General features: G+C 37.6%; 5 protein-coding genes and 1 long non-coding RNA gene across 6 annotated transcripts; 3 read left to right on the top strand and 3 right to left on the bottom strand.

The window, feature by feature from the left end:
- Nucleotides 1-1,486: 1,486 nt before the first annotated feature.
- On the top strand, nt 1,487-5,091 carry LOC17890163 (protein CHROMATIN REMODELING 35). The gene is made up of 5 exons (XM_023785202.1): nt 1,487-1,671; nt 2,087-2,364; nt 2,457-2,750; nt 2,862-3,014; nt 3,102-5,091. The coding sequence occupies exons 1-5, from the start codon at nt 1,626-1,628 to the stop codon at nt 4,893-4,895; spliced, it is 2,565 nt and encodes an 854-aa protein (XP_023640970.1). The 5' UTR covers nt 1,487-1,625; the 3' UTR covers nt 4,896-5,091.
- Nucleotides 5,092-5,248: 157 nt separating this feature from the next.
- LOC17890361 (RNA-binding protein 28) lies at nt 5,249-11,106 on the top strand. The gene is made up of 18 exons (XM_006295517.2): nt 5,249-5,456; nt 5,661-5,721; nt 5,801-5,837; nt 5,925-6,055; nt 6,167-6,238; nt 6,323-6,614; nt 6,820-6,953; nt 7,641-7,780; nt 7,879-7,929; nt 8,014-8,096; nt 8,181-8,235; nt 8,316-8,430; nt 8,610-9,129; nt 9,242-9,455; nt 9,561-9,631; nt 9,720-9,888; nt 9,965-10,094; nt 10,288-11,106. The coding sequence occupies exons 1-18, from the start codon at nt 5,352-5,354 to the stop codon at nt 10,926-10,928; spliced, it is 3,021 nt and encodes a 1,006-aa protein (XP_006295579.1). The 5' UTR covers nt 5,249-5,351; the 3' UTR covers nt 10,929-11,106.
- A 205-nt stretch (nt 11,107-11,311) lies between these two features.
- On the top strand, nt 11,312-12,411 carry LOC17888301 (probable cysteine protease RD19B). Its single transcript, XM_006294620.2, is given in 3 exon segments — nt 11,312-11,618; nt 11,621-11,742; nt 11,889-12,411. Coding segments are annotated over 3 exon segments (930 nt in total). The 3' UTR covers nt 12,390-12,411.
- A 59-nt stretch (nt 12,412-12,470) lies between these two features.
- LOC111831004 lies at nt 12,471-12,995 on the bottom strand. Its single transcript, XR_002834295.1, has 2 exons — nt 12,906-12,995; nt 12,471-12,819 (listed from the first exon to the last, which is right to left on the bottom strand). It is a non-coding gene; the product is annotated as an uncharacterized LOC111831004 (long non-coding RNA).
- A 7-nt stretch (nt 12,996-13,002) lies between these two features.
- LOC17890169 lies at nt 13,003-14,444 on the bottom strand. Its single transcript, XM_023783762.1, has 3 exons — nt 14,139-14,444; nt 13,073-13,660; nt 13,003-13,017 (listed from the first exon to the last, which is right to left on the bottom strand). The coding sequence occupies exons 1-3, from the start codon at nt 14,442-14,444 to the stop codon at nt 13,003-13,005; spliced, it is 909 nt and encodes a 302-aa protein (XP_023639530.1).
- Nucleotides 14,445-17,079: 2,635 nt separating this feature from the next.
- LOC17888002 (V-type proton ATPase subunit a2) lies at nt 17,080-22,976 on the bottom strand. Its single transcript, XM_006293628.2, has 18 exons — nt 22,705-22,976; nt 22,432-22,476; nt 22,193-22,315; nt 22,005-22,112; nt 21,600-21,707; nt 21,349-21,522; nt 20,877-21,014; nt 20,383-20,490; nt 20,169-20,276; nt 19,938-20,086; nt 19,437-19,590; nt 19,045-19,205; nt 18,753-18,959; nt 18,448-18,631; nt 18,281-18,364; nt 17,997-18,190; nt 17,761-17,820; nt 17,080-17,655 (listed from the first exon to the last, which is right to left on the bottom strand). Exons 1-18 carry the CDS (start codon nt 22,858-22,860, stop codon nt 17,451-17,453), a joined length of 2,466 nt encoding a protein of 821 aa, XP_006293690.1. The 5' UTR covers nt 22,861-22,976; the 3' UTR covers nt 17,080-17,450.

The following is a 22,976-nucleotide window of genomic DNA, read 5'->3' as shown; positions in this document are numbered from 1 at the left end:
CAAGTCTACTCATATAAACTATCCATCTATTCAGATGATGACTTGCCTCAAGAAACAGTTAATGTAAGCTTTTTAATAATATATAGAAGCTGTTAAGCTAAGGTTCATTGGCATTTTTGATAAACCCGTTTCATCTTTTGTTGCCAAGTTTAATTAAATCTTTATGATGTAGTTTTGCATTTTCAGCCTTTTTATGTAAAATGGTCGAACAAGCTAAGCTCATGGAAGTGATCGTTGTAGATGGTATGATAATATTCATATTGGATAGTTGTTTCTCTGCTACTTATAATGGCTCGGCTTCCACTAGTAAAATGTTCTTCGAACAAGTTGTAGTTATGATGATGTGAAGAGTCGAAAATATTTTACAAGTAATTTACTTGTATAGTTTTGAATATATTTTGTATTCAACCTGCAATTTTTGTATATATATATATATATATCAATCAGTTCAGTTTCTTACTTTCTCTAGCAAACAAATTAATTCCAAAAAACATAAGAATTATTATTCTGAATCTGCTGTTTTATTACAATGGATGCAAATCAAAATAGTTCACAAAAGAAAGGTATGAATATTTATATGAATCATTGTTATGTGCCTATATGATAGGGATAGTATATGGATTTTTCATACACATACATACACACCATATATATATTGTGTGTGATGCAAAATTTACATCCAATTTTGTGTGTTTAGTTTACAAATATATTGTATATGATTACAATATATTAGAAAGATATTTTCTTATTAATGTAAGTGATTGATTTGAAGAAGAAGCAAAACGATTATCTTAATAATTACATGTGAAGTTATTCATTGATTTATGTGGAGATAATCTGAAATTGACCATAAACATGATGCCATACATGTTCATTAAAAATTAAGTATTGATCCATTTTTATCGTTACAAATCCAACACAAATAATTGGTATATTAAGGTAATATACAAACATAACGGTATTTTAAATATTCCCGCGAAAAATAGTTTTTTTAATTTAAAATTTATTTAGACTAGAAAACAAAACCGAAACGGTTAGTTAGTTTTTTCTTCACCGCCAAAACTTAAAACCTTCTAACTTATGAAATCCCTAATATACCAATGATAGTATTGACATTGTTTTTTTCATTTCTACTCAAATGTCCCCAAAGGACACTTTAATCATCAAATACCATTTATTTATTATATTAACATGGTTATGTAGCTCATTTATATTTCTACATCAACATATTTGTAAGAGAGATAGATAGTCACATAACCATGAGTCCACCACTGACCATATTTTATAATCCGTTTGAAATGTTTTAACATTTTGGAAAAGCCAATGCCCAATGGTATTGTGTATGTATAGATAGATATATATAGATGTGTATGTATTGTTTTGTCTTATTGACATTCCGAAACCGTCCGTGTTTCTGTATCTTTCCTTTGCCACTTTGCCACCATGACTTACTTCCATTATGGGAAACCAAAAAAAAAACTTCATTTTTCCAGAAGAAAAGTAGATCTATTTGTCTTCGTTGCTCGATAACCTCTCGGATTTATGCATAAAGCTTCAGACTTTAAGGTCTTTTACATGTTTGTAGTCGTAGTTTTGATCTAAGGAGCTCTGTTTAGCTATCAGACATGGTGGGCACTGGTCGCTTTCCGTTCTCGAAGCCGAGGGAGACGCGTACGTTTATTATACTTACACTTTGGTTTCCTTTTCTTTTGTAAACCTCTCTTCGTTGCTCCTCTTTGCTGAAAGCAAAGGTGTGACGAAGAAGGAGAAGAAGATTAGTCTCTGTCTATGGAAGTTCAAAGATTCAGAATCTGAATGTGAAATCTAAAAAGCCATTCGCTTGATTTCTAGAGCTGACCCGAATCTGTTGATTGTGTTTTTGATTTCTAAAACCCAAACATGGGTTTTGTTAGTTTTGTTTCCATGAGTTCATTTATGTCTGTATCTTTCTTGCTGGATGAGATTTTGACCTAAAGATCGTTCCTTTTTTGGTTTTGTTTGAAGAAATTAAAACCCTTTTGGTGCAGATTTTTGATTACTTTTGTTGATATGCGTCTAATTTTTAGTGGTGAATGATGATGAACAGCTTGGACTTTGAGGTCACGTAACAAGAGCATTACTCAAGAAGAACTTGCCAAGCGTCCTGACCCATTCTTTCTACCATTTATCCTTGATGAGCTTGAAGAGGGTAAATACGGATGGCTTGCTGATGATGTAAAGAGACTTTGTAAGCTGAAACAGGACTATTCGAATGGTTTTATCTCATTGGGAGATATCGAAGCTAGAGAAGAGAAAAAGCAAGCCAAGTCTACTAAGATTCGTAACACTGATTCCCATAATGAGTTGCATCAAGCATCAGTTAGTGTAAGCAGAAATTTATTGAATGTTTGTTATAATCCGAGTTCATCTTTTGTCGCCAAGTTTAAATCTTTATGATCTCGTTTTGCATTTTTTAGCCTCTCCATAAAAGGCTGAAGAAGCTCAAGGAAGTGATTGTTATAGATGATGATGCTACTACAGATAAGTTGACTCGTGGCTCGGCTTCTACTAGCAATGCTCTGCGAAACAGTTCTAATGATGATGGGAATAGTGGGACTAGCTCAGGATCTGACACAAGTCTTCAAGATTATGAAGAGGAGGATTCATCAGGGAATTCTACTGATATTGACAATCAAAATCCTCTACATGTAGCTGCGGAGGAAGAAGAAGAGCTTTGGAGGCAGATGGCATTTGCTCAGGAATCAGATAAGGTTACTTTCCTGTACATTTTCATTTAATTATATAGATACTACTTCTGATCCAGATATCTGCTTCTCTGTGCATTCTTAGTGTTTTCAGCTGATTTTGCCTTTCTTGGTTAGGAAACGGTGGAGCATTCACAAAGTAATGATCTCAAACAAGTTGAAGACTGTGACCATTCCTTCATCTACAAGGACGATATTGGAGAAGTGTGTCGTGTTTGTGGACTCATCAAGACACCAATTGAAAGAATGATCGAGGTTGTGTTCAACAAGGTTAGTGATCACTGATAATTGTGTGTGGTAGATATTGACTTTGTTAGATAAATTTAGAACTTCACGTTATGTTCATTCCTGATGTAGCCGAAGAAAATGAGACGAACTTATATGCGTGAAAAAGAAAATGGGGAAACGAGCAGGGCATTCTCAGTAAGCCAGTTTTCTCAGACAAACATTTTGGGAGAAAAGATGTTCATTCACCCAAAACATTATCAGGACATGAAGCCTCACCAGATCGAAGGATTCAGTTTTTTATGCAACAACCTTGCAGCAGATAAGCCAGGTGGATGCATATTAGCTCATGCACCGGGATCAGGCAAGACATTTCTTCTCATCAGCTTTCTTCAGAGCTTCATGGCTATGGATCCGCAGGCTAGACCATTGATTGTGCTACCAAAGGGGATCATAGATTCATGGAAGCGAGAGTTTACTTCGTGGGCAGTTGAGAACATTCCCCTGCTTGATTTCTACAGCGTGAAAGCCGAATCACGGAAACAACAACTGAAGGTTTTGGAGAAGTGGGTCGAACAGAGAAGCATTCTGTTTCTTGGGTACCAACAGTTTGCAAAGATCATCTGCGATGATCAGAACTTTGAAGCAGCTTCAGAAGATTGTAAACTGATATTGCTTGAGAAGCCAACTTTGCTTATACTTGATGAAGGTCATACATCAAGGAATAAGGAGACAAACATGCTTATTTCGCTTGCTCGTGTCAGGACTCCTCGAAAGGTTGTTCTCACAGGTACTTTGTTCCAAAACAATGTTGAGGAAGTGTTTAACATTTTGGATCTTGTTCGTCCCAAGTTCTTGAAGCGTCCTGGAACTCGGGAGATTGTTACCCGTATCATGAGCAAGGCAGGGATACCAAGTGGCAAACAGGTGAACCAGAGTAGTATGGAGGGAGCTTTCTTCGCTGCAGTAGAGTTTACATTACAGAAGGGTACTGAATCTTCAGCCAAAGCCAGCTTGATAAGGGATCTACGCGAAATGACCTGTAATATCTTGCATTATTACAAAGCAGATTTCAGAGGCTTGCTCCCCGGGATTAGTGAGTTCACTGTCATGCTCAACCTGAGCTCGATCCAGAGAGATGAAGTCAAGGGTCTGAGGAAAATGGATCTGTTCAAGCAGATCTCTCTTGGTGCTGCATTGTATATCCACCCAAAGCTGAAATCTTTCTTGGAGGAAAACCCGTCGAACAGTGAAAAGAGTCTTGCTAATAACAAGAACATAGATAGGAAACTAGATGAGATGCTGAAGAAGATCAACATCAGAGACGGTGTGAAGATGAAGTTCTTCCTCAACCTCTTAGCTCTGTGTGAATCAACAGGAGAGAAGCTCTTGGTGTTCAGCCAGTACATAGTCCCAATAAAGACTCTTGAGAAACTCATGAGCTCAATGAAAGGTTGGAGTATAGGGAAAGAGATGTTCACAATCACTGGAGATTCGAGCAATGAAGAGAGAGAAGAGTCAATGAAGCGATTCAACGATTCTCCAGAGGCTAAAGTGTTTTTCGGATCGATAAGAGCTTGTGGGGAAGGAATATCACTGGTGGGTGCATCAAGGGTTCTGATACTTGATGTTCATCTGAACCCATCAGTGACTCAGCAAGCCGTGGCTCGAGCTTACAGGCCAGGACAGAAGAGGAAAGTGTATGCGTACAAGCTCGTAGCTGCGGATTCACCAGAGGAAGACAACTACGAAACGTGTATGCGCAAAGAGATGATGTCGAAGATGTGGTTCGAGTGGAATGTTGGACCAGGAAGAGATGATTGTGGGTGTAGTGAAGCCATTGATGTTGATCAGTCGGGGGATGCGTTTCTTGAGACGACCAAGTTGAAGCAAGATATCAAGTGCTTATACACCAAGGTAAACTGATTTGATAAACCGATTCTAACCGGTTATTGATCGTTTGGTCCATCGGATCGGATACAATAATATTTGCATATTTTTATATTTTTCTGAACATTTTAATTTAAGAGATGAACCGAACTCAAACTGTATCTTATCTCTCGTCTTATGGTTGTGACCTTTTTATTACTTTAGTAACAATGTACTAAAATTTCAGAAGATTTTTGAATTGTGCGGCTAAAACATCATAACCGAAGAATTAAATCGACCCAATCGAAATCACACCACACGGTTCCGCGTAAGTTATCTGGGTTAGTCGGTTAACTTGGGTTTAGTGGTTTGGTAAATAAACCCTAGATTTCTTCTTCACCTTCAACATCTTCGGCCCTCTTCTTCAATCTCTTTCTCTTTGAGCACTGCAAAACTCAAATTTTTTTGAAAAACCCTAATCTGAAACCTCTCGAGAGTCTTAAGGTATCGTCAATGGGTAAAAACAAGAAAGAGAGGAAAGATGGAGAAGAAAAATCTCCACACTCTGCCGCCACTGTTTGCGTTTCTGGTTTGCCTTATTCCATCACCAATGCTCAGGTACCTTCTTCCTCGTTCTCTATCTATATATACTCATTGCCTTGGGTTTAGGTTACTGTTTGTTGATTCGAGTTTGGCTTGGAGAGTTGTGTATGGATGATGATGATGTTCTGAATGTTGTTGAGCTCCTGAATCAATTCCCAGAAACATATGTATTTCTTCGAAATTCTTATTAGCGTTACTGTTATCTTCAAATTGTTTCAGCTTGAAGAAGCCTTCAGTGAAGTTGGTCCCGTCAGGCGTTGCTTTCTGGTGACAAATAAAGGTGATTGACTTTGGGGTCACAATTGAAATTTAAGTTATCATGGCCTATCAAGAGCTAACATGATCGTTTCTATTTACAGGATCAAATGAACATCGCGGCTTTGCCTTTGTTATATTGTAAGCTTAGCCCACTTGTTGAAACTATTTTTTTTACTGGGCAAAGTGATATTGGTTCTTACATTCCCAAGTTTCTTCCTTTTACAGTGCTTTACCAGAGGATGTTAAGCGTGCCATTGAGTTGAAGAACGGTTCTACGGTTGGGGGCCGTAGGATTACAGTTAAACAGGCCACACACCGGCCTTCCCTTCAAGAGCGTCGTACAAAAGCAGCTGAAGGTAAGTGTCTGGAATTGAAGAGTTCGATATTATTGTTATCTCAGCACTCACCTATTCATTGACACCACTATTCTTATTGTAAATTTCTTGTATTCTTCTTTTCCAAATTAGGTATCTCTTTACCTGATAATTCTAAGGCACAGAGTGACAAGAGCACTTTGATCCCCGAGACAGACAAGAAAGGTATAAGTTCTGCCTATATTTGGTTTTGCAGTCTAAGTAAGTTGGCTTGGTTCTCATTTGTCACGAAATTTATATTTGCATTAGTTCTTCCAACCGAAGAAAAAGTAGAGAAGCCAATTGAGGGCAAAAAAGTAGAGAAGCCAATTGAGCGGAAAAAAGTAGAGAAGCCAATTGAGGAAAAAAAAGTAGAGAAGCCAATTGCACGGAAAAAAGTAGAGAAGCCAATTGAGTGCAAAAAAATAGAGAAGCCAAATGAGCGGAAAAAAGTAGAGAAGCCAATTGAGTGCAAAAAAGTAGAGAAGCCAATTGAGCGCAAAAGACCAACAAAGCTTCATGTTGATTTACCTGATAAAGAAACATGTTCAGACAAGCAAAGGTATGATTTTATAATAATGTGCTGATTTTTGTATAGATATATATCCTGAATGGATTTCTAGTAGCCTGTGTATGGAAGACTATCTCGTTGAGATTAAGCATGTGACTAGAAAGATTTGTAAACCTAATATTCTATATGCATAATCAAAACTGCATCTCTTGTTTTTCTTACTTATATATGTTCTCTATTTTATTATTTGGTGAAGAGTTGCAAGAACTGTAATCTTTGGTGGCCTTGTTAATCCTGAGATGGCAGAGGTAGTCCATAAACGTTGCAAAGAGATTGGCACTGTGTGCTCTGTTAGATACCCACTTCCAAGAGAAGAGCTTCAACAAAATGGTAAGAATTTTGTAAAGAAAATGGAGACATGCCTGCTTACATACCCCAACCAATTTTTTTAGTTATATCTATTAGTTAAAAGGTTTTTATTTTGTAAATGATGTTAATATCTAAGTGAAGTGCCAAGTTATCCTTTAGAGCTGCTTGATCTATGCATCTGTGTAGCAGAGAAAGATATTGTTATTCAAGACGGCGCACAAAAGGCCTAGTCTCAGTGAGCACTATTGGGACATGAATTTCTGTTGATTAAATTAGCTATATCAAATTTCGTAAGATTCCTAGAGAGAGAGTACATATGAAGTATAAAGTACTTTTTTCGATACTCCAGATTTATAGGGTTACTTTTGAAATAATGTTGTTGGAATGCATCTCTTGCTCATGGTTCCATTATTAAGTTTTTCATTTTGTGTTGGTTGCCTCACTTTTCTTTATCTTGAGGCTGAATTCTGGGTTGTTACTTAATATTTTTACCTAACAACATATATGTGATACATATCTACATATAATAAAGCCTGTGTGCGCATACCCTTTCTAGAATCTGAACTAAGTTTGCAAGCTGTTCTATTCACATTTTAATAATTACTACTGTGGGTATATAATGATAACCTTCTTTGTTTTCTTATAATAACATGCCAGACTTTGTGCTAATGATACATTTACTAAGCATCAGAACTATAAATTTTTCAGGTCTTACCCAAGACGGATGCAGGGCAGAAGCATCAGCTGTTCTCTTTACGAGTGTCAAATCTGCTTGTGCTGCTGTTGCAAAATTACATCAAACAGAGATGAAGGGAAATCTCATTTGGGCTCGTCAGCTTGGTGGTGAGGTGAACATCATTTGCTTTTCACCATTGTATTTCTGTCGAGTAGTTAACTGATTAGCATGTGAAACAGTTCATAATTTATTGGTATTCTTTGGATGCAGGGTTCAAAGGCTCAGAAGTGGAAACTAATTATCCGAAATCTCCCTTTCAAGGTTCTTACAACCCAGATTTTTTTATTACCTACAATTTCATATATAGATTTGTTTCTTTTATCATGTAGTTTTTGAATTTCGCAGGCTACACCCAGAGATATTAAAGAGGTGTTTTCAGCAGAAGGGTTTGTCTGGGATGCTTTTATTCCCAAAAATTTTGAAACTGGGTATGTTCTAATTTGTCTGAGTGATTTTCTTGATTATGAATAATTCAATTTATATTACTCTCATTTGGTATACTATTTTGGCAGGCTACCTAAGGGTTTTGCATTTGTCAAATTCACGTGTAAGAAAGATGCAGAAAATGTAAGATCTAGAAACATGGGTATCTTGATTTGGTTATCATCCATTCGGATCACTTATCTTAATTATCTTTGCATCTTCAGGCAATTCAAAAGTTCAATGGGTACATGTTTAGTAAAAGGCCTATAGCTGTAGACTGGGCTGTACCTAAGAATATTTACAATGGTGCTGCTGATGCCCCTACTGCTTCAGCAGATGGTATGTTACGGTATTGTTTTTTTATTTTTATGATATCGCTGGCAGTGCTAGTAACTTATCAATTATTAAAAATAATTTGTACTCAACTTGTATATGAGGGAAACAGATAAGTCGGTGGCCGAATTTTTGTTTTATCTCCTCTTAGCATAGAGTCATGCTTTTTCACTCAACCTTGGCAGGTGACAAAGAAGGAAGTGATGAGGACAGTGATAACACTAGTGTTGTTTTGGAGGAGGTTGATGATGCTGTAGAAAGCCACCCACCTTCAGGAGATGATGCTGATGATGATGAGGACAGCTGTAGCAAACTGAGCGAATCAGATGCACTGGAGAAAGATGTTGGGACAGATGTGAATTTTGAAGAGGAAGCAGATGTTGCGAGAAAGGTTCTTAAGAACTTGCTTGCGTCTTCAAAAGGTTCTATTGCTTCTCCTGATGGAGATACAGAAGAGTCAGATAAAAGCAAACTTCAAAATCCAGCAACGAAACCAATCGCTGACTCTTCTGGTGTCTCTGAACCTTTGAAATCCGGTAAAATTAAAGAGGTGGCTCCTAAAGAAACGCAGGATAATGATGATTTTGAAAGAACGTTATTTATAAGAAACCTCCCATTTGATGTTACTAAGGAAGAAGTCAGACAGAGGTTTGCTGTATTTGGGGAAGTTGAGTCTTTATTCCTGGTTCTCCACAAGGTCACAAAGTATGTATCCTGATATGCTTTCAAATTCATTATATCATTAAAAAAAATTCAAGCTCTGGTATCTCCATAAACCCAAAGCCTCACATTTTTTCTGTTTGGGTTTATTTCTCAGGCGGCCAGAAGGGACTGCTTTTCTCAAGTTCAAAGCAGCAGATGCATCAGTTGCAGCCATTTCAGCTGCCGATACTGCCTCAGGTGTAGGTGTCCTTCTTAAAGGCAGGCAACTGAACGTTATGAGAGCTGTGGGTAAGAAAGCTGCACAGGACATTGAACTCAAAAAGACCGAGGAGAAGAATCTTGACCATAGGAATCTTTATCTTGCTAAGGTATACTGTACACACTTCTCTCAGTCCTCAAAAAATCTCTGGAAATCGTAAACTCTTCATTCTTTTCAAACATGCACTGATATCATTTGGCTTAAAAATCCACAGGAAGGTCAGATCCTTGATGGTACACCTGCTGCTGAAGGTGTTTCTGCGGAAGATATGGACAGGCGACGAAGGTATTTTTTTTTTTACTTTATCATATATGCATGTTACTGTTCAGTGATTTGGGATGAGAGAAGAGTGAGCATGTAATTATCCTCGCAGATTGCATGAAAACAAGATGAAAAAGCTACAGTCTCCTAACTTCCATGTATCTCGAACAAGGCTTGTGATCTATAATTTGCCCAAGTCCATGAATCCAAAGCAACTAAACAAGCTTTTAGTTGATGCTGTTACCTCACGAGCTACAAAGCAGAAGCCAACTATTCGACAGGTCAGCGATTTGTTTTTGTGCTACAATTCAAACATAGTCCTATTATCTGAAGCTAGTTTCTTTGTTTTCTACGCAGATCAAATTCTTACAAAATGAGAAGAAGGGTAAAGTTGATACTAAGAACTACTCCCGTGGAGTTGCCTTTGTCGAGTTCACGGAGCATGAACATGCTCTTGTAGCCCTGAGAGTACTGAACAACAATCCTGGTAATTGATCTTGCTGGAATCCAACTTTCCATAGAAATTCAAGTATTTTTCCGAAAGATTTGCAGTTTTGATGATTTTATGGTTATCTCATCAATCGGAGGAAGATGAGACAAATATCATATTAGCGTTTTAGGATGCAGTGAAGTCCAAGAATCATAACTTTTTATGTCAATCGTTTTGGTTATTTCTGCAGAGACATTTGGTCCTCAACACCGCCCAGTTATAGAATTTGCTGTTGATAATGTCCAGAAGCTGAAGATACGAGAAGCTAAGCAGCAGCAGTTTCAGCAACGCGAGATACACAACAAATCTGAGCAGCAGCAGTCGAATGGTGAAGCACAGGAACCTGACAATAGATACAAAAGAAAAACGAGGGAAGGGGATAACACTGGACCAAGGAATGAGAATGCAGCCAGGTTTAAGAAGGGACCTGTGCGCCCACGGGAAGAGAGTAAAGAAGAAGGAAAACCCAATATAGCAGTAAAAGATGATGCATCAGAGAAGAAGAGACCTATACGCGCACAAGAAAAGCCGTCTTCAAACCAGAAAGGCCAAAGGATGATGAGACAGAAAGAGGCAAATGAGAAACCAAATCCGAAGAATTCCAAAGATTTGAGCAATGATGGACCAAGAAAGAGGAAGCTTGGGGAAGTCAGAGGCGAAGAGAGTATAAATGGGCAGAGGAAGAGGACAAAGAAGCAAAGCCAAGGTCAAGGAGGTGCAGAGGTAGTGGACAAACTTGATATGTTGATAGAGCAATACAAGTCAAAGTTCTCACAGAGCTCAGCCAAAACCGGCCCTCAGAAACAAGTCAGGAGATGGTTCCAATCTTGAATCAAATGTCAGTCAGTTTTGATCTTCTTTAAGTTTCATACATCTGTATTGTCTTTTATATTCTGTCGGAAAAAAATCTCGAAACACGTCTTTTGTTTTGTATTCGTATCCTAACAAACTATATAGACCGGATCAGAATCTTAAGAAATCATTGTTGAACCGGACCGGTTTATTTTAAGAGAGTTGTTGTCATAGCCGAGTAACGAACGGTTAATTACCTAACTCCCCGAACATTTCGTAGGTGTGTGCCAACTAACGTCCTAACCTACAAGTCCTACATTTCCACATGTCCATAAGTAATTGGTCTGTTACTTCTATCTAAAATCCTAAGTTGTGTTGTTATAAACCCCTCAACACCCTCTCTGTTCACCATAATTTGAATGATGGATCATGTTAGGGTTTTGTGCTCTGTTTCTCTTCTCTTTGCGTTGGTCTCTGTTGCGCTCTGCGGGGACGAAGACGTGCTGATCCGGCAAGTGGTCGATGAAACGGAGGAGCCGAAGGTATTGTCATCGGAGGATCATTTTGCTCTCTTCAAGAAGAAATTTGGTAAGGTGTCTGGTTCACACGAGGAGCATCATTACAGATTCTCTGTTTTCAAAGCTAATTTAAGGCGAGCGATGGGTCAGCAGAAGATGGATCCTGACGCTCGTCACGGCGTTACGCAGTTTTCGGATCTGACTAGTTTTGTTAGGGATCTTGTGGATCTTGCTGGAGTTTTAGCACTACAGATGCCCTTGAAGGTGCTCATTTCCTCGCGACTGGCAAACTCGTTAGTCTCAGTGAACAACAGCTCGTAGACTGTGGTCACGAGGTATGAGTACTATGGAATCCTTCTTCCTTTCCTCTTGTTTATGGTTTTGGTTTCTTGAATGTGAATCTTGATGGAGGCTATTACGCTATGGTTTTAGGTTATGCAACAATTTGTCTTATGAATTCATGATTGTTTGTTGTTTGCAGTGTGATCCAGAAGTGGCAGGTTCATGTGGCTCTGGTTGTAACGGTGGGTTAATGAACAGTACCTTTGAGTACACGTTCAAAATCGGAGGGCTTATGCGAGAGTAAGACTATCCCTACACTAGCACTGATGGAGGGAGATGTCAATTAGACAGGTCTAAGATCGTTGCCTCTGTCTCAAACTTCAGTGTTGTCTCTATCAACGAAGATCAAATAGCTGCAAACCTTGTCAAAAACGGTCCTCTAGCTGTGGCGATCAACGCAGCTTACATGCAAACCTACATTGGAGGAGTGTCCTGCCCTTACATATGCTCGAAGTGGCTCAACCACGGTGTGCTGCTGGTGGGATACGGCTCGGCTGGGTTCTCTCAGGCAAGGTTGAAAGGAAAACCGTATTGGATCATCAAGAACTCGTGGGGTGAGAATGGTTTCTATAAGATATGTAAAGGTCGTAACATTTGCGGTGTTGATAGTTTGGTCTCCACCGTCACTGCTGCCACTTGATGAAGCTTTCTCGTTATTATGAGCTCTCCTCTAACTGCAAAATGCTATTTTAAAATTCTGAAAATAAAGCTAACTAAAAAAAACAGTGAATTCGAAAATGCATAAACTCAGATGGAGTCTTGAGCTTACAAATCCCTTAAATATGTTTATAACATTATCTTAAATTTCAAAAGCAAAAGCAAAAACATAAAGCAAATAACAAAAGACCATTATTCAGTTGATCCCCAAATGATCCGAGCAATCCAGTTTGCTCTTATGATCTTCTGCTCATTATTATACATTCGCTTCAACGTCAGTCCCATCCCCGACGACACCGTCTTCATCAGAGTAATCGTCTTCATCAGTGTCTGAGTGGCAAAAGCAAGCAGAATGACATGATCCATGGTTCTTCCATTCGAGCCCACAAATGTAGCAAAACTCAAAATGACATCTACAAAAAAACACAAAACAAAATAAGTGACTGTGAAAATAAAAACTATTCATATGATCAAGTAGCTTAAGAATCGGAGGCTATACTTGCACTTCATGTGGATGCAACCATCAATGCGTTCAATCACGAACCCACACCGGACACACTGACGCCACTTATACTCGTTTGCCATAGACTTAACCTTCAAGTCATCAAGAGCTTCCGGGAAAAGTTTCTTGTAATCAGCACAGGACATATCAGGATGCCATGGTACTTTGCATTCAACGCAGAAGAGTCCACGGCATTTGACACATGCCCTGACGACATTGGATTGGTCGCCTTCAATGAAAAGCTCTGTTCTGGACATCAGCATTGAGCACCTTGGATACGGGCAGTAGATCCTCTCAGCAGCAGGGATCGACTCCTCTTCGATCCTTCGTTTCCACATACCAATCAGATTTGGGCGCACAACTTGGATACAGCTCTCAGGGCTGATCTGAGACTTGCATCCGTGTTCAAGGCATGTGGGCAAATCTCCTTCAAGGAGCTCCACTTCCACCAAAATACTCACGCAAGTAAAGCAATGACGGTGAAGGCATGCGTCATTAGTAAAGAACCTGCGGTCAGTATCGTCATGACAAACGACACAAGTCTCTCCCTGTCCCTGTGGTTCTGCCTCCATCACATCAACGCCGATGCTGCTTTGAGAAACTATTGCATCTCTTGCAAGTGTGTAAGCAAATTTCACATCATTTTGGGAAACCAAGACAATCTCACTAGAAACCAGTTTCTCTCTAAGGCTGTTTAATTCGTCCAACAGATAAACCATCGTTTCCGAAAGATTCTCCACTCTACCATTTATCTTCAATCAACAAAAAAAAATAATCCAAACAATTAGTTAACTAATCACCCATTTACAATCCAACACTACCAATCTTTCTCCGAATGCAAGTATAAGAATATATGACTCTCAAACAATAGTAAAAGAGAATAGGAAGTTATATAGTAAGAGATAACGATAAAGATAATATGATATTCTAATAATAGGGTACCTCTGCCCCTCCTATCAAATCAAAAGTATTGTAACAAGCCAGATCCATTCACACCGTTTATTTAAACACTATATATCTCTAAAGCAAGAATTAAAAAAGCCAAACAATAGCAATAACCATACACAATATTTTAGGCCTGTTAATTCATTAAACTAACCAATAAAAATAACAGAGAAAAGAAACACTTGCCAATTGGTAAATTTGATTGTCATCACAACAAATCAAGACATTTTTTATCCCCAGTTGAATGGAGTCATTTAACCCACACATCACCGCTAGAATCTTCACCTTGTTAATATTCTTGGTGGTGGTCACTGATTCCTTCTTTTCATGCACCAAGTTATCCGCCTCGTCGCAGATCGCAACTCCCAAACCAGCCTTTACCATCTTTGAATTATTTGTCGTCGTTTCATCGCTCACCAAACCCTTGAAGTATAGTCGGTAAACTATACCGTCCACAATTTTTCTTGACATAGAGATGGATTCGACGACCTCAGAAAAACCCTCCCCCTTAAGGTTTGGGATTTCTGCGGATATCGTAGAATCTATCCGTCGTTTCTTAGAAATTGAAGAACCTAAATCTGGTCTTTCCATGATTGTTTAGTTATGGGAGTTTCTCCTAAAGGCCTTACTCTATATATAGAGGAAGAGAGTGTGGGAGCAAGAGCTACTTGCCAAATCATAAAGAAACTTTATTTTAGTCTCGTAACCGTCTTTTATGAAATTGGAAAGTTTAAGTTGAGGTGTTGATTGGAGTGACTATTAATGTATAATTTGACTAGATTTGTTTTTATCATATTAACTTTGAAAACATTAATAAGTTTTAGTCTTAAAAGGAAAACTATTTAACTTATCTTTTGTCTTACAAATCATCATGTATCCCAACGCTCGCACTTGGACTAGCCACTTGGACGGCCTAAAGGCACTCCACGTGTCGGCTCCTAGAATGCTGCAACCCATATGTAAAATCCGCAGTGGCCGGGGTCGAAATCGTGATCAGGGCCTGCCCTCCCATAAGGCAAGTAAAGCTTTTGCTTTAGGCCACATAGTATTAAGTAAATATTAACGCCAGATTTTGTTAGTCAAATGGTTTTACCATCCTCCGTCACACAAATTCTTAATAGTCAAACAGTTTTGATTCCTCATGTTTCCATCTTCCACTTTGTTATTTATTTTGTTTCTCAGATATTTGGTCTAGTTTATTTATTTTTAATACATATACATATGCAACTAGAAAAATATTAGTAAAACAAACTTTTTTTTAGTATTTCTGTAAAAGTTTCACAGTGTAAAATCACACTTTTATAAATTTGCTTTACCCTCGTAAATTCTAGGACCGGTCCTGCTCGTGATGGCGGGTACCTCAGATAAGGGTCTTTTACCACCAGAGCTAGAAACTCTGATTAACTAAACAAAAATTTAAGGTTAATTTTTAAAAAAGTTTGGATGTGGTAGGAAGTTTTTTAAAGGGTCTTCTACAAAACTAGCCATTTTTGAAATAAAGTTATTAAATATATAGCATCATAATGAAAAAATTAAGAACGTAACACATGTATATTAGAAATGACCAATCTGGTCTTGAAAAAGATAATCATATTGGTGATGTGCACCAGTTTAGTTTATTTATCTATTTATTCATATTTATTTGAACAATATTACTAGCACTCATTTACATTGCTTGGTAACATATAACTCTCTATTAAAATGAGAATCTCAACTCTGAATTTGTACAAGATGTAAGTTTAGTCTACTTTCGACGTAGTCTGAATTGTTAGAATCAGATGTAAATTTTAAGTAGTGTTGTTATTAAAGGTGTCAAAATGGATAAGTCAACTCAACTTCAATGAGTTTAAAGTTAAATGGGTTCATGAGTTATCAAAACTCATTTAACAATTAAATTGGATCAACCCATGCACCTTTCTATTTTATGGGTTAAATGATTAGTTAAGTGAACCCATTACAATATTAATAAATTAATAATTAACATAAAAAATTATAATTAATCTTCTTCATCATCACCATCACATATTTACTGGCGAGAAATTTTAAATTCATATTTTTGGCGGAAAAATTACGTTTTTGTTTTCTTAGACAAGAAATTTATGAATTCACATTTTTGTGTGAAAATTACAGATTTATGTTTTTGGCGTAAAAATTAGATTCACGTTTTTTACAGGAAAATTTCTTGGCAGGAAATTTGTGGATACACGTGTTTGTGGAAAATTACGGATTTATAAATTTGGTGCAAAATTGCAGATTCAAATTTTGGTGGTAATTTTGGATTTATTTTATTTGGTGGAAAAATTATAGATTCACATTTTCGACAAAATTTATATGGATTTATTTTTTGACGGAAAATTGCGGGTTTGCGTTTTTGTGATGGTATCGATGGTAGTGATGCAGAAAAGACTGTTTGCTTTGTGTGGAGATTTACACCATGGGCGAACTTGTAATTGGCGATGTTAAATTCATTATCGCGTATGCTTTAAGCTGATTTAAAAGTTATAGAAAATTATTAATCACAATAAAATGTGCGTTTATAATAAAGTTTTAATGTATAAAAAACTTAAAATTTTGATTTAGTTAGAAATTTTGTTATTTAATGGAAACAAAGTTAATTTCTTATCTTAATATTACAATGAAAACTTTATTTTAATACAATAGATTATGAGAATTTTTGAAAAATGCCCCTTTTGGTGTACCCATTTTTAAAAACACCCCTCTTTTCTATCCATTTTCAAAAATACCCTTTTTCAAATATGAAAAATTATAAATTTTTATATGGTTGATAAAGTATATCAAGATCATTATTACTACATGGAGACTAAATCCAAATATTTACAAGGTTTTAAAAGGTTCTAAACGGCATTTATAAGGTTTTTATAAGGTTTTTATAAGGTTTTTAGAAAGGGGTATTTTAAAAAGTGGTATTAGAAAAGAAGTATTTTTGAAATTCCCTCGTAGATTATTCGTATTACACAGTTGTTTTGACATATCACTGACAAAAATAAATATAAAACGATGTGACAAAATGAGAAAGATTTGAAGTGTTTTATTTATTTGTTATTATTTTGATTTACTTTAGTTTTGGAGTGTTGTTGTCAAATCTCATTTCTTTTTAACATTAGAGAGAGAGTAGAGACAAAGAAAACCATGCGACTGACTCAAACATACCAGAGCTTTTGTAATCAGAGATTCATATATGATATCACCGTGGGCTTTCATTATCAAGATTGCAAAAATGTTATTTTTCATGTACTAATCCAAAAAATGTTCTTTACTAAATCAATGAAGGGACACAGCACCAGCTTATTTCTTCCACAAACACAATTCACAACAACAAATGCCTTTAAACACAAATCCCATTCTTCCCCTCCCTTTTTTTTTATAAATTATTTTCCCCAACAAATTCAATATAACCTTCTAACAAGGAAAGAAAAGGGAACAGAGAGACGAAAACAACATCCAAATTTCTTACTTAAATTAAGAAGAAGAAAAGAAATTTGATTAGAGAAGGAACTCAGTATCCTTCCTTCCCATACCTTTATATATGCACACGCAGAAGAAGGCATTTCCGGTGATTCAGAAGAACCATCACAATCACTCCTCTTCGTTTCCGATGAGAGTGAAATTGAAAGGATCGAACTTGTAACCATCACCTTCGTAGAACTTGTTCTGGTACTCCACCCAGTGAAGACGCAGCGCGTGTAGGAACGCACTCAACGTCTCCATCACAAGAAGCACTCCCACGGTTGCAAAGATGAAGACGAGGATTCCAAGAATTAGGAGCGCGATATTGTTGAAACTGTTGAAATGAGAGAGAGATTGTTATCAACAACTTTCTACAGCGTAATAGTTCAGAGAGAGAGAGAGCGAGAGAGGTTGAAAGATTTTTAATGCATTTGCTTACCCCCAAGCCATAAGGAGAACCTTCTCATAGAAAACTGATGACAACTCCGAATGGGCGAGACTGAATAAGAATTCCAGCAAAGCATAGATATTAGCCATGACATATGCAAGATTCTTGCAGCAAGAAATCCGAAACTAACACTTCAACATTAAACCATCAAAGAACCAATGAACTTAACAGAACTGTACTACAAGATGATTGTCACAAGTGCTAGTTTTGCAAAATGTAGTATGTACCTGAGGGCCCAAAGACGAAGATAAGAAGCAGTGTTAGAAACTGCTCCAAGCACAAACTCAATGGTGTGAATAAGTTGGTGCACAAAGATTTCGCTGAATTCAAACTCTTCGTGTCCATGTCCTCCCCCATTTGTTTCTACTTGAAGACTCTCATCTGTTTCATCAAGCTGTGCATACGACAGACCTTGATGTCTCTGGAAAAAGAAAGAATCACCTTTCAGTAATGGCCAGTACAAATTTCAGTAAAGAAGCTTTTAAGTTAATCAACAAGGAAAGAGACTCACAGCTTCATGTTGTTTCTTCAGGATGAACGGCTTTGGCAGCAACATCCATGGAACAGAAACCAGAGCTAGAAAGAGGAATGTGAGCTGGAATAGGAAAGGAACTAGATGAGACGAAATCATCTCATTTTTGATACAGAGAGAGTGCAGAGTTAGGTATCAATGCGAACCTGTACTATTTTCTGGTTAGGGAAAAGCTGATTCTCTCCTAAATCATCCATAGGGCTCAAAAACATGTAGATCATTACGTGATATAAATCTGCCTGAGACCCAGTGCACCACTTTATGATGATGAGGACCGAAAGATATCCAAACAAGCAGTTCAAGAATATCATCTGGGGAACGAACTGGAACCTGAAACCATGTAAAATCAAAGACTTGACTACAGTTAAGACCACTTTATTTAGTAGGGAGAGAATCAACGTAACTCAGAGGAGTACCAAATGATCAGGGAAGAAGACAATTGAAGACTCACCATACGTTTACAGCACTTTTGAAGAATTTTGCATTAAAGAAGCTCATTATGATTCCCAGGTTCATTTGTGCAACTCCAAGAAGAATTGACATTTTCATCTTAAGCGAATTCAGGAATGGTAGCTCACTGCGGGTACCATGCCACACAGGATCCACACCAAAAGGATAAGTGTCTCGGGTTTTGATAAGACCAATTGTAGTAGCCTCACTGCACAAGAGAGCAGAAGACAGAAACTCAGAATCTTATAGATATTTCTCTAATGCAAAATGGGTTAGAGAACAAGTTGACATACCTGCAAGAAACATCACGGCATTCGTATGCTGAGCTGGCAAACAGTGGATATGGTATAGAGAAGAACTCGTTGTAGATTAAACCAGTGTATATTGAGAAGAGTGACATCATAAAAATAACGTAACGGCCACCAAAAGCCATTTCCATGATATCCCCAAGTTTCTGTTGTCAGGAAGCAAGTATTGATGGGTTAGCATCTAGAACTTGCAAGAAAGACAAACTTTGACGGCCAATTAAAGTAACAACTCTCAAGTGAAGTTTTTTAACCTATATTTGCACACAAGTCTTACTACAGAAACATACAACAAAAACAATCTGCGAGTCTTGCTGAACAGAAACCAATCTTATATAAAGCTTAGCCAGAAAATGGATGCTGTCAGTTAAGGATTTTACCTGGCTGGAAAGTTTCTTTTCTCTCAATATTAGATACATAGTTGCAAGAAGCAGGCAAATTCCATGACCCCAGTCACCAAACATAACAGCAAACAGGAAAGGGAATGTAACAATTGTGAAGACACTAGGATTGGCCTCTTGATATTTGGCCACACTGCAATGTAGTGATCAATAAAAATCCATGAAATTCAAGAGACAAAGACATGAAAGTCCATGGACTTTTCTTGAAAAACAAAATAAAAAAACAAGAAAGGTTGTTTCTACCAATTGAATTGATAATCGAATATTCAGGGGTATTCCATATTGAGTAAGAAAACAGAAGCTAATACAAACTAAGAAATAGTTGAGACCAAGACATAAATCTATATCTTAACAAGTGTAGGAGGCAAAATCATATTATCAAGTATCCGCTAATCCTAAGAAAGATTACTTATTATCAAAATCCTATTTCTGATTACCAATTTCCTAAACAGCTGATGAAGCTCCAGAAAAGTTGCATACCCGTATGCATCAACAATTTCCTGGAAAGCAGTAGTAAATTTGTTTGTGCGGAAATAAGTTGGAGGCATCTCTTTGGTCCTCAGGATTTGGAAAATTGATCCAACTTGAGAATTAGAGTCAATAGCAGCACGCTGCAACGCATCTTGAAGCTGCAGGTGCAAAATTTTAAACTCACTGAGGCACTAGTAATATATGCAATAGTTTTAAATAGATGCAAGTAAAGTAACTCACTTCTGTTGCAGCAAAGACAGGACTCCAGCCTTCACCGACAAGGCACTTTTTAGTCACATCAAGACTAAGCATGTTCAAGGTGTGATAGATGGCTTTTTCTTTGCGAACCTGCATATGTAAAGATTTATCATATTAACTGATCTTACCTAACACTGATAATGAGCATCAGTGAGCCACTCTACTAGAGAAAACAAAGCTCCAAATAGGATAATACCTTCAGGTTCCATTGCTCAAATTTATCTCCAATGGTCTCCAAAAGAATGTTGCGTTGATCCAACCCAGCACCTATGGTAGTTTTAAGTTCTGATAACCGACCTGAAACCTGAAACATTATGAGAAAACTAAACAAGGTTAATAGTTTCTGAGGATATACTATCATCAATATAGTGACACGTGAAATCGCTGAACTAAGATGTACCCTCCCGTGGATGCTAACCATGGGTGCACAAACATATTCCACCCAAAAAAAGCTCCAAAATTAACATGGACCATAAAAAAGGTACAAGGAAGGTCCCTATCATGCTTTTCTCCTCCTTGATAGGTACTAGAAACTTAAACTAGTAAATGCAACGTTAACTGAATGTTATTAATCAAACAATTGACTACAGCTCCATATGGTTATCACCTGTAACTCATGCATAGAAACATATAACTATTAGATAGAAGAAAAAGAGCGGAATCCCTCATATATCAGAAGAATATACATACCTCAGTCATCATTTGAGCTTGTCTGCCCAGGTCTTCGCTGAAAGGATAGCGATTGGCCCCAAAAGCTTCACATATCTTAAGAATTTTGCTTTTTGCTCTTTCCCCAGAATAGAAGACAACAAATACATTTTTCTCAGCCTGTAACATTATTTTAGATCAAAGTCAATTCCTAGCAGAGGCAAACAGAATGAATATAATTTTTCTGACAAGACCAGGATTCCATGTAGAACAACATCTTGTCTATGTAGATCGGAAAAACAGAGATAAAACCATAGAGGCAGTTCCAATGACGTATAATAGCATGTGCATATGAGAACGTAGAAATTACATAAGGAATTTAGAGCTTTAATTTCCACGCGCCTATGAGGATATATAAAATAATAAACAATAAGAAAGCAACTAAACTCCTGCAGTAGAAAGGCCGCACTCTCTATGTCTAGGAGAATTTACGAGCAGAACATAAGCAGCTAACCTTCTCCCCAGAGTTGGGATCAACAACGGACTCCTCAATGACAGACTGTCGTATGAAGATGTTTCCCCTAGTTGCACGAAATAGGATCCTCTCGAAAACCATAGACTTCTCACGAGGCACTAGCCCAGTGAGGAATCCAAGCTTTACTTGCTTTGTTGGATCAACAGACTTTTCCTGTTGAAAGTGAAAGTTTGTAAGACTGTTTTAAGAAAACAAAACTCGAAGAAGAAAAACAGCCACAGCTTTCTTACTTCCTGCAACAAAGGAGCCTCCAGGAGGTCATCATCAGCTTGTTGTGTTTCTATCTCACTCTGTTGGGCGGCAGCACTTCTATGAGCTGAAGCAAAAAACTCACCAGCCTAAAAAGCATAACATCCACATGAATATAGCACGAGATGCACATCCACCGCTTTAACCATGACAGTGTAAATATGCATTTTGTACTATAGAACACCCTCGACACTCACTAGAACACTGTGTAACAAAGATTATATATATAATATGGTAGCATTAGTATCTACTTTTTCTCCTAAGGTAAATATATTTACCTAACCAGAAAACTGTCAAACGAGTTCAAATCCAAGTTTAAGACTCTAGATGTAAGGCAATGCAGCATCTACTACTACTATGATTTAAGTGAAATGAAAAGACAATACCTTCTCAAGAACGAGCTTGTACTCCACAAGTTCATTATAAGACCGCTGCAACTTGTCATTATTAGCATTGATTTCAACAAGTTCAGCTTCTAGCTCTTCAAGCTTTACCTGAATAAGGAGGAAGAAGAAAAGGTATAAGCCACAAAGAACTGGGAAGCATAATGTCCCAAAATCAAATCTATGTTCACCTCTACATCATCCAAATCAATATCATCTTCTTTGTCTAGGACATCTTTGGGAATAACTCCTGCCTTTGACATTTGGTCCTTGAAGAAACGTATCTTGCGTGCCATCTCTCCACATCTTTTAATCTTCATCCATCAACAAACGAGAAGAAACCAATCCACCATTATACAATCAATACTTTCTTTCATTTCTACACAAAAAAAAAACAAAAAAAAAGAGAGAGGTGTAAACAAGAAGTTACCTGAGCAGCATAAGTCCGTTGAAATGGGCTCTTGTCAGAATTAAGCTGTAACCAACCAACATCAAAATAGCCATATAAGAAGAAAAAAAAACAACTTACTACTACTTCACAAACATTGACAAATGAACTCTAATAGTACAATCCAAGGCGCCAAGGTTCAAAGACACAGATCAGCACCGATAGCAATGGATGATCGAACACGCCTACTAAATCATCAAGGTAGAGATGATCATAGAGTGAGAGTGAGAGTGTAGTGTAAAAGTGTAAACGTACGTCTTTGAACTGGACGAGGCCGAGATCGCCAAGATAAGAGACGGTGAGATGAGCAGATTCCATGGGAACAATGAGTTGAACGAGTTGCATAGGCTCAGAACGCATCAGATCCATCGGCGGACAGCAACCACCACCACCACCGTGACTCTCCGCCATATCTTCTTCGTTTCAATTTCCGAATCTCACGGAGGAGGAGGAGGAAGATCTCGGATTCGTGATCTCTCTGTCTCAGTGGATCGATGAGCTGAGGGGGACAATTTTGAGCGAGAGAG

Source organism: Capsella rubella, unplaced genomic scaffold, assembly GCF_000375325.1.
Source record: "Capsella rubella cultivar Monte Gargano unplaced genomic scaffold, Caprub1_0 scaffold_4, whole genome shotgun sequence".
Classification (NCBI taxonomy): domain Eukaryota; kingdom Viridiplantae; phylum Streptophyta; class Magnoliopsida; order Brassicales; family Brassicaceae; genus Capsella; species Capsella rubella.
Note: the sequence above shows the minus strand (reverse complement) of the source record. Positions and strands in the feature narration are given on the sequence as shown.

Excerpts from the sequence above, each read along its gene's own strand:
- LOC17888002 (XM_006293628.2), bottom strand. The coding sequence starts at position 22,860 with ATGGCGGAGAGTCACGGTGGTGGTGGTGGTTGCTGTCCGCCGATGGAT. Across the intron at positions 22,113-22,192 it reads TTGATTTGGATGATGTAGAG|GTAAAGCTTGAAGAGCTAGA; the intron begins GTGAACATAGAT and ends CTCCTTATTCAG. Across the intron at positions 17,821-17,996 it reads CTTCGTCTTTGGGCCCTCAG|TCTCGCCCATTCGGAGTTGT; the intron begins GTACATACTACA and ends ATTCTTATTCAG.
- LOC17890163 (XM_023785202.1), top strand. The coding sequence starts at position 1,626 with ATGGTGGGCACTGGTCGCTTTCCGTTCTCGAAGCCGAGGGAGACGC. Across the intron at positions 1,672-2,086 it reads CTCGAAGCCGAGGGAGACGC|CTTGGACTTTGAGGTCACGT; the intron begins GTACGTTTATTA and ends GATGATGAACAG. Across the intron at positions 3,015-3,101 it reads TCGAGGTTGTGTTCAACAAG|CCGAAGAAAATGAGACGAAC; the intron begins GTTAGTGATCAC and ends TTCCTGATGTAG.
- LOC17890361 (XM_006295517.2), top strand. The coding sequence starts at position 5,352 with ATGGGTAAAAACAAGAAAGAGAGGAAAGATGGAGAAGAAAAATCTCCA. Across the intron at positions 6,239-6,322 it reads CCCCGAGACAGACAAGAAAG|TTCTTCCAACCGAAGAAAAA; the intron begins GTATAAGTTCTG and ends TATTTGCATTAG. Across the intron at positions 9,889-9,964 it reads AGAAGCCAACTATTCGACAG|ATCAAATTCTTACAAAATGA; the intron begins GTCAGCGATTTG and ends TTTTCTACGCAG.
- LOC17890169 (XM_023783762.1), bottom strand. The coding sequence starts at position 14,444 with ATGGAAAGACCAGATTTAGGTTCTTCAATTTCTAAGAAACGACGGATA. Across the intron at positions 13,661-14,138 it reads CCACCAAGAATATTAACAAG|ATAAATGGTAGAGTGGAGAA; the intron begins GTGAAGATTCTA and ends TGTTGATTGAAG.